The 9,555-nt window shown below is 28.8% G+C and overlaps 3 protein-coding genes across 3 annotated transcripts in view; 2 read left to right on the top strand and 1 right to left on the bottom strand.

Annotated features, from left to right (window-relative positions):
* Positions 1-3,650, top strand: part of LOC105624503 (tuberin) — a 10,043-nt gene extending 6,393 nt beyond the window's left edge. Inside the window, exons 20-29 of the mRNA XM_012205863.1 lie at positions 460-894; positions 965-1,130; positions 1,217-1,421; positions 1,665-1,848; positions 1,925-2,107; positions 2,181-2,356; positions 2,483-2,831; positions 2,918-3,058; positions 3,199-3,369; positions 3,441-3,650. Of these exons, the coding sequence (XP_012061253.1) occupies positions 460-894; positions 965-1,130; positions 1,217-1,421; positions 1,665-1,848; positions 1,925-2,107; positions 2,181-2,356; positions 2,483-2,831; positions 2,918-3,058; positions 3,199-3,369; positions 3,441-3,650 (2,220 nt within the window). The remainder of the gene's footprint in view (positions 1-459; positions 895-964; positions 1,131-1,216; positions 1,422-1,664; positions 1,849-1,924; positions 2,108-2,180; positions 2,357-2,482; positions 2,832-2,917; positions 3,059-3,198; positions 3,370-3,440) is intronic.
* A 720-nt stretch (positions 3,651-4,370) lies between these two features.
* On the top strand, positions 4,371-5,282 carry LOC105624502 (39S ribosomal protein L43, mitochondrial). The gene is made up of 4 exons (XM_012205861.1): positions 4,371-4,507; positions 4,611-4,717; positions 4,796-5,001; positions 5,136-5,282. Exons 1-4 carry the CDS (start codon positions 4,371-4,373, stop codon positions 5,280-5,282), a joined length of 597 nt encoding a protein of 198 aa, XP_012061251.1.
* A 1,759-nt stretch (positions 5,283-7,041) lies between these two features.
* LOC105624501 lies at positions 7,042-9,190 on the bottom strand. The gene is made up of 7 exons (XM_012205860.1): positions 8,837-9,190; positions 8,329-8,703; positions 8,150-8,203; positions 7,636-7,701; positions 7,484-7,562; positions 7,263-7,354; positions 7,042-7,173 (listed from the first exon to the last, which is right to left on the bottom strand). The coding sequence occupies exons 1-7, from the start codon at positions 9,188-9,190 to the stop codon at positions 7,042-7,044; spliced, it is 1,152 nt and encodes a 383-aa protein (XP_012061250.1).
* Between the last annotated feature and the right edge of the window lie 365 nt (positions 9,191-9,555).

Raw genomic sequence — 9,555 nt, 5'->3', positions numbered from 1 at the left:
TTATTATNATTATATATATTATTTATTAGTAGAGAGAGTACTATATATATATATATATATATATNNTATAATANANATATAAGTAAGAACACATATAAACACACACACACACACACACACACACACACACACACACACACACGCGCGCGCGCGCGCGCGCGCGCGCGCGCGGGTTGTCCGGAAAGTTCGTGTCGACTAATCTATATAATTTAATAAATGTATATTAAAATTTAAATCTTCTGTGTTTCAATTTTCCTTCAAAATCGGCACGAACTTTCCGGACAATCTAATATATAAAATATATGCTTAGCTTTTTACAATATGTATAGTTTTGTGTGTGTGTGTGTGTAACAATATTTACTTTTTTATATTTTTATGCACTACATTGAAAATAGTAAATATAATTGCATTGCATATTAAGAAAAGACATAAGTATAACATTCGTAATTATATTGATAGACATCGAAAGAAGATAAATTATCTAGACAATCTTCTGGTGGTCATGGGAGTTCAAATGCAAATACTGCTACAAATTCTCCTACAGAAGAATCTAAAAAATCTACAGAAGAGTCTGATAGTACGAAAAAGGAATTTCTTATGGAGAAAACTGAAAAGGATCAAATTGAAACATCAAAGTTAGGACAAATATTAAATAATGATAAACAAGATGGACACATATTGTGTGCTTGTTGGTGTCAAGGATGGGCTGAAATATACGTTCGTAGACCTACAGGCGATATGTCATGGATTATGAGGATCCAGAATTCAACACAATTTGAAACTCCTATGGATTTTCCTGTACATGACATTATGGCTTTGTATATGCCAAATCAAGATACAGTACAAAATAAACAACAGGAGGTTGCTTCAGAATTCTCAGATGATGAAACAGAGGTATTCTAAAGTTAATCGACAATAAATCTTATTCAGAAAAAGAAGAACTTATAAATATTTCTTATCACAGGATGTGCCAAATAAAAGTAATAATCAGATACAAAATGAACATGTGAAATCGGTAATTTCATCTATAGTATCAGGTCCAATTGCAATACCTGGTTCGCCAGCTCGGCCTAGTCCATCTCGGCAAAGTTCAAGAGACAGTTTAGAAAGTTTAGAAGAAGGTGAAGAAGGTATTTATTATATTATTTATTATATTATAGTATTTATTACTTATGATTTTCAAAAAATAAATCTAAAAAATGGAAATTTTCCATAGATACGCGACGTTCTAGAAATCCAGTACGCCGATCAAATTCAAGTCCAGAAATGAGCGCTAATTGGAAAAATCCATTTCTAAATAAAGAAAAACTAAATGTGCAACAACAACAAATTGATAAAGATTTTACTTGCTCAGAGCTAGAGATTAAATTGGATGCAGAATTGAAGAAGCATTCAAAAAATATTTATACAAAAGACATGAGGTATATATTTTTTATTAAAAACGTGTACATATTCATTATTATTATGTTTATGGTAATTGGTAAATAGAGAAAGGATAAAATAAATTCAGAAAATTGCGCATTTCGAAGAAGTGCTTGTATTCAAATAAATTATTAAGCTCAAGCATTATATTCTTTTATTAAATTTTATTGAATTTTATTATAAAGAAAAATTATTTTTAATAATTTTAATAATATATTTTTAATACTTTGCGTAATTTATAGAGTTAGTTGCGAAGCTATACCAGAAGAAATATTTGGCATGGGAACAACTCCACCTTCTTCAGAAAATACTGGAGATCATCCAACTGCATTACGTTCACAACGTTCTTATCCAGGAGCAACACAAATTACTCAAACTATTTCAACAACCAGTAATACTGTACCACCATCTCCTACAACTGTACAGGTTGAAATAATATATTAATGAAGTATTAAGAAAATGACAAAATATACTTTTTTATGTAATGTGAAAATGATTTTAGGCACCAGGAAATTATTTAGGAATACAAACACGTCCTGCACAGATACAATCGTCTACCACAAAAGCGCCGCAATCACCTACTCAAATTTATTCTCGATTATCTAGTCTTGATTATAATCAGAAGCAAACTCCATTAACTGTTGAAAATAAACCACCTATTGGGCGGACTCATATTGTAGATAAGGTATGCCAAGGAATTTTTTTTCTCTTATTTTTAGTATATTATACAAATTATGACTGATCAGTCACTTTAATAGAAAGATGAAAGGCCAGATCCATCTACATTGCCTCCTTTACCTTTACCTATATTTCGCGACAGAGGTCACACAATCTCTGTTATGAGCCCAGCTAAAAAATCACGAGACTGGGATAATATACGACGGGGCAATTCTCCTCGAGTAAAAGAACCACCGCGAACAGGCATTAATCCGAGGTATATTTACCATGTCTCTTTTTATGAAACTGATATATACATTTTTTTCACATTTTAAAATGTTTTATTATACTGTGAGAATTACTTCTCTTCTTTTTTGAGATAAAAATTAATATGTTGTTACAGTTTTGTATTCCTTCAACTTTACCATGCAGCGCATTTTGGCACTACCACAGAAAAGCCTTTACTGGTTCCACAGACAACAGCCATACAACGCGCAGTTACAAACCTAGATAGAATACAGCCGTATGAAACTCACAAAATTGGAGTACTTTATGTCGGCCTGAGTCAAGCTTCAAATGAAATTGAAATTTTAGCAAATCAACATGGTTCACTTCGTTATACTGAATTTTTGAAACGTTTAGGAACATTAGTTCGACTAAAAGATGTCGATGAAAATATATTTTTGGGTGGATTAGATCGTAATGGTGAGAATGGAGAGTTTGCTTATATTTGGCAAGATGACGTTACACAGGTTTGTAAATAAAAATTACGTATCAAATTAATTCATCATTCTCTCATGCGATTTTTAAAATAATTTTATTTGAAAAAATTTTTTAGGTAGCTTTTCATGTCGCAACATTAATGCCTACAAAAGCAAGTGATCCAAAGTGTACATCTAAAAAAACACATATTGGGAATAATTATGTAACACTTGTATATAATGAATCTGATGAACCATATAATATACAGACAGTTAAAGTACGTATAAAATTAAATCATGATAATACATGTTTCAAAATTTTGTTGTATGTGCGCGCGCGCGCGCGCGCGCGCGCGCGCGTGTGTGTGTGTGTGTGTGTGTATATATATAATTCTTCTACTCTTATGTATATTTTTAGGGTCAATTTAATTACGCCTGTGTTGTGATACAACCTTTAGATCATGGTACTAATCAAGTTACAGTACAAGCACGAGAAGAATTGGCTGAGCATATTGGTCACAGCGAGCCTAAAATTATTTCTGATCAAAATTTGGCTATTCTTTCACGGCAACTTGCTTTGCATGCTAATGTAAATATCATGAAAGCTTTTACAAAAGAATTAGCTGTAATGTGACATAATATAATATAATATAATTACAGCTAGCCTCAATGGTTTGTTCGTCTTTGAAGCAGAATAGTCATAATCCATATGCTTCTAATTGGTTGGAGCGCCTACGTCACATCAAGCGCTTGAGAAACAGAGTATTGCAGGAATACATCAATAATAATCCGGAGACTGCTACGGACGAATTATCACCGAGAATCAACAAACGAGTGTATATGGACGATTTCACGGAATATACGACATAATTATTTGTATCATTTATAGAATAATACTATGACAAAAATATTAACGAATGGAAACTATTACATATTAGATCAAATTAATGCATTAAAAAAATAAACTTGCATTAATTGTTATCAAAGTATTTTAAAAGCTCACAAAATTAAATGTATAATATATTAATATATTAAGAAGAATGATACTTTTCGTTAGAACATATCGCAATCTTATATAATTGATGTTTTTTGCTTGTAACGTAAATAAAAAAATGGCAGTTACTCTAATTTTCGCATTAAATTTTTTTTTAGGATAAGAGATTGAACATAATCAAATTTGGACAACTTACAAAAAATTTATATATATAATTTATTCAAATAAAAGATGGAAAAATTTCAAAGTATAACTACCAAATAATTTTTTGAATAGTTGATACATTGACACGTTCATATTTAGCTTTTAAGTACTAACCCCTTTTACATAGAGTGCAGGCATTTGATACGGATTAACTATAGTAACTTTCTATTAAATTATTTTAATTTCAGCAATATATTCAAAAAATGATGATACTAATTGGTACAATATGCATTAAAATAATTAATTAAATACATATATTGTATATATGTTTACATATATTGCCAAAATTAAGAGCATTCAATAGAAAATTAGTACCTATATGTAAATTAAAAGCTAATGTAAACTAGCCATTTGCGCGGCGTGCCACACTTTGCTGATTCAGGTGACGGAATATGTCGAATAAATACTTATTTCTGAAGTCAGGATTCCCGCGGGCACCTTTTGGTCTTGGGATCGGACGTTATGTCTGCCAGTTACAGAGAATAACTTTAAAATTTTGCAAAAACCGTGGTGCAAGTCAGGGAATAAGGTAATTCTAACCTATACACTTGTAGATGTTTTCTACACAATATTTAAAATTAACATTTTTCTTTTCATTTTCTTCTTAAATCAATATTAAATTTTTTTTATAGAGGCTTCATAGAACATGATCTAGTTAATTATGCAAAAGAAAATCCAGGAGTTGTAGTATATGTTAAACCAAGAAGGCATAGACAACCAGTCATAGTAGCCGAATATTGTACGTTTGTGTTTATCTATGGAACATTACATTTAAAATCTTATTAGTGTAGTGCTATTATAAAATATATTTTTCCAGTGAATGGTGATAGACAATGGATGGAGGTTGCTAATTATAGCCGAGAGGATATTATAAAATGGATGGAATTGTTACGAACACAATTTCATAATGGTTCTTCGTTGAGATTGCGTAAACTATGGCACACGGAATTTCCATCGATTCAGGGACCATGGACACCATTTACTTTTAGAAATCCTATGTTAAACTTAACTCAGTTTCCTAATGTAATTATGTTTTTATCCAGAAACAGATTTTTTTCATTTTGTATCAAGATTTTTTATTTTGTATTGAGGAATTAGTTATAAAAAAATTATACATAACTTCATAAAATATATAACATATTTCATTTTATTTGTAGAAAGAGCTTGGTGCAGCTGTTAAACTTGGTCCCACAGCAACGGAACAACTTGTCGAATTATTCAAGGCTCAGCAGTTGACTGATAATGCAGTTAATGATTCCTGTCAAAATGTTGAAGAAACTTCCATACATGTTCAAAGGACATAATATTTTAAGCAATTTTAATACAGTTCTAATTTTTAATTTATAGTATGTATATAAATATATATAGTGTGAAAGGTATTTTTGTAGTTTTTCATAAATGTTCAAAATCAAAACATAAGAAGTCTTAAAGACGGTTTTTTAAAATCGAGGTATAAGATATCTTTTAACAAAAATGTTAAAATTTTTAAGATGTTTTATGTCTCGTTTTCGATTATGTGTGTTATCTGAGATGTATTGTTATAACCAGAATTGCAGCAACCGAGTTCGCATTTGTTGACAACATGATGAACTTGATGACATATGACAACTCTGGGAAGCAATTTGTGAGCAATTTGTCTACAACTTTAAAATCGTCATCATTAAAATTCGTACTAATACTATCATATTATAATAATATACAAAATAAGACAATGCTATTATATTGCGATAATACAAGATAATTGATGCAATTATCTTGTTAAACTATTGGCAATATATGTTATTATGGCTGGTATATTGCTACAATATCGGTATATTCGAAATCATTCAAAACAAATCTATGAAAAGTTGCCGGCATCATAAAGACGGGATTCTATGGCTCAGTATGGCTGATCGTGATTGGTCTTGGCTCTAAGTTCATCACAAGATCAGTCGCGAAATTGATATAAAAAAAGATTAAAATCATCGCATAGAGGCTTTCCAAATTATGACGAGCTGCACCGAGCCATGCTGAGCCGTATTGTGAGATCACAGATTTGTGTGATTGTATTGAGACACGCTTTGCTGTCTCTTTATGTCATTTAGTTTTGCTTGAAAGTGATGAAGTGATGAAATAAGTAGAAAATTCTTTAGCAGAATTTGTAGATTATTTATCGTAAGAATATAAATACTATTAAATATAATGTACACTCGTAGAGTTTTAACAAATCTATGATAACAAATCTATGATGACATTTTTTTGCACATTTTTCACGTGCTATATACATGTCCGCATGACAAAAATGTTATTTGTAGATTTATATCATAGAAAATTTTACATAAATTTTTATCGTCGTCATATGATTTTTTTTTAATTGTTTGAACTCTAAGAGCTTTCGTTGATATATTCTCGTTCTCGTATATGTGCATTTTCTCAAATTTCTTTTATTGTATATTTCATAAATGCAATTAGTATATGAGAAGAAGCTTTATTTTTAGCATTTTTATTGATTATCTTGTATTCATAGTGCATATTGAAAACGTAAATTTTTTTATATGTGCATATATGAAAATTTTTTATTATAAATCTTTTTTAATCTTAAATCATAAAATGAAAACTAATTTAATTTTTAAAAGGATCCTGAAACAAAGACCGAACTTGATTGATGCCAATAAAACCATAATAAAATAAAACCATGAGTAAAAAACTTTAATCCCAAATTAAAAATATATCGACAAAAGAGCAATAAAGTCAGAAAATGCCTCTTAACAACTAATTAAGAAAAGGATAACGTGATTTTAATTCATTATCTGGATCCAGGTATTGCAGAAATTCGTCCCTAATGAAATTATCTTTATTATATCTTTTTGTGTGTATTTTAATTCTGTAAAAATTGCAATCCGTAAAATCAGTTCGAACATTTATTTTATTAGATTATTTTATCACAGAATGAAATGGTAAAACAGAACGGCTTCAGGATCCCCTTACAACAAATTAAAATTTTTGCTAACTCTACAAGATATATTCATAAGATATATATGAAAGATATAATATGCAATATATGTATATGTGTATATGAAAGATTTAGGATAATATACAAGAATCGTCTGGTTTTTTCTTTTGGAACTTATTCTTTGGAATTCGTGCATTAATCGGTGTTTCAAAAAAAGAATTGGATTTGTACCTTTCTTGTGAAGTACTTGCACTTGGTGTTTTCTGCAAAAGGAAATTATAATCGCGTTGTAGATATGACATTCGCTTATGCGCGCCTTATTAATTATTAATCTGTCTTTAATTATCATTACCGTCTGTTTAGGTTGAACATTTGCATCTCTATTACGTAAATCGAGAATTGTCCCGCCTGGTTGAGTTAAATGCGTATATGAATAACTGTACTCTGTAATAAATAATATTTTTTTTATTTATTACCATTTAGTTTAATTTAGATAAAAAATATTAAATAAAAAATTATTTTTTACACTTTTATTATATATTATATGAATACAAATGATTACGAAATACGCACGTGTACTTTTGGGCAAATGTGTTGAGTAATTCGTTGTATTAATGTAATTTAAATTTGTTGTCGGAACATCAGGAAAAATCTAAAAAAACATTTTATTTATTTAATCCATTTTTTAATATATAATCAGGAGAGATGTACGAGAAATAAAATACCGTTTTATTCATTGAATCCTTAGTTTTAACTTCGGAATCTGTTTGATTATTCCATTTATCATTATTCTACAACATAAAATTATCTCTATGATATTTAATGTTTTGAAATGAAAATTTCAAATGATGCTTATATTTTTATTCGTAACAAACATCTCCATTTTTCTTTTTGTCAGCTTTATTAATATTGTCAGCTTTTAATATCTTTTAATGTTGAAAGAAATTCATTTTCTCTTAAGTTTTTATTTCAGTGCATGTATGTACATAGTGATATAATACATAAAAATACATATTGTTAAAAATATCTTGTTTTATTAGTCATATATATGTAAAATAAAATCTTATAAATATCTTATAAATGCAACATTATCTTTGCTACATAATTATACATATATGTAATGTTATATATAAATTATTTAGATATTAGTTATCAATACATTATATCTTAAACATGCATATATAGAACAAATTATAACTAACGATGCTAATTTTGTTTAGTTTTCTTTTGATTATTTACCTTTAAGTTCAATTTTGTTTGTTGCGCTGTTGGATCCAGTAAATTTTTATTCATCTACAATATTAAAGAATACAATATTAGAGAATTATAATGATCATGACAACATATTTTAATAATCAAGTTGATAAGTCTTCGATATTTTCAATCAATATATATTTTATCTTGAAATAATTTATTACCTTATTCATCTTAAATTTAAAATTCTTGCAGCATTGGGTAAAGTGATTTGTGTCACCACATTTTGTGCACTTCGATCCCCAAGCAGGACACTTCCCAAGTGGATGCTGCTCATCACATCTCCAACAAACTCTCTTTACAATATTATCTGATGATTTTGATGTAACACTTGAGTCTACCCTCGTTTCTTTAGTAACTTGTTTCATTTTTTCCGTATTAATGTTGTAGTCGTGATAAATTGCTACCAGCTTCGGCAAATCTAAATTGTCTGCTTCGAAAAATTTTTTACGCAATATTTTGTCATGAGTTTCAAGAATAATTTTGTCTCGTATCATGCTGTCTAGCATATCATTAAAGTTGCAAGTTTTAGCCTTTTCCTGTAAATAACAAAAGTTTCAATATATATATATATATATATATATATATATATATTTGTGTATGTGTGTGTCGCGCGTACGTGCGCGCGCGCGCAATATACAACACAAAATATACATTACAAATATCACGTACTTTTAAAATATTTATATATTGTTCAATAGTCTCATTTTGTTTCTTTACTCTTGTAAAAAAATGATATCGTTCAACCACCTCTTTTTTTGGTGGATTAAAATAGTTTTCAAGTTTTTCAATCAATATATCCATGTTATCTCTATCTTCCACATTGTCAAAAGAAAAATTTTGTATTGCATCAATACCAACTTTTCCAATCCGATTTTTTAAAAGATTTGCGCGGATTTCATTAGGTTTATTAATATATCCAGTTAAATTCATGAATATAATAAAATCTTCTTTCCAGCTTTGCCAGTTGCTGGCCATATCGCCTTCTATTGTTAAAGGATCTGGAGCACGGGCGTGTACCTCCATGATAAATAGCAAAGCTTACTAGAAAAAAAAACAAAAAAAGAAAAATACAAATTAATTAATCTTTTTTCAAAATATAAACTTTGATTTATTCTCTAAATTTGTATCAGATTGTACACATTAAAAATACAAATAATTTTTACAAGATTTTTACAAAAAATGTAAATGCTTAAGTAAAAATTATAAGAAAAGAAAATTCTTACATTGATATAAAAAAAAAGAAAAAATTATCAAACATTAAAAAATTGTACTTTTCCAATTGTGCTTTTTCAATTATGATAGGAAAGATAAGTTTACTATTATCCATGTATATGCAAAGATTTTTCCTTTGTCTAAAAAAATGCTAACAGGTGTAATAAAACTTTTCG

Source organism: Atta cephalotes (assembly GCF_000143395.1).
Source record: "Atta cephalotes unplaced genomic scaffold scaffold00081, whole genome shotgun sequence".
NCBI classification, from domain to species: Eukaryota; Metazoa; Arthropoda; class Insecta; order Hymenoptera; family Formicidae; genus Atta; species Atta cephalotes.
The sequence above is the reverse complement of the archived record's forward strand: the minus strand, read 5'-3'. Positions and strand labels throughout refer to the sequence as shown.

What these genes read in the sequence shown, in the direction of transcription:
- LOC105624501 (XM_012205860.1), bottom strand. Translation starts at nt 9,190, where the DNA reads ATGGAGGTACACGCCCGTGCTCCAGATCCTTTAACAATAGAAGGCGAT. An exon ending in AGGATTCAATGAATAAAACG is followed by an intron (nt 7,563 to 7,635) that starts GTATTTTATTTC and finishes ATGTTTTTTTAG; the next exon opens with ATTTTTCCTGATGTTCCGAC. An exon ending in ATGTTCAACCTAAACAGACG is followed by an intron (nt 7,174 to 7,262) that starts GTAATGATAATT and finishes TTCCTTTTGCAG; the next exon opens with AAAACACCAAGTGCAAGTAC.
- LOC105624502 (XM_012205861.1), top strand. Translation starts at nt 4,371, where the DNA reads ATGTCGAATAAATACTTATTTCTGAAGTCAGGATTCCCGCGGGCACCT. An exon ending in GGTGCAAGTCAGGGAATAAG is followed by an intron (nt 4,508 to 4,610) that starts GTAATTCTAACC and finishes TTTTTTTTATAG; the next exon opens with AGGCTTCATAGAACATGATC. An exon ending in AGTCATAGTAGCCGAATATT is followed by an intron (nt 4,718 to 4,795) that starts GTACGTTTGTGT and finishes ATATTTTTCCAG; the next exon opens with TGAATGGTGATAGACAATGG.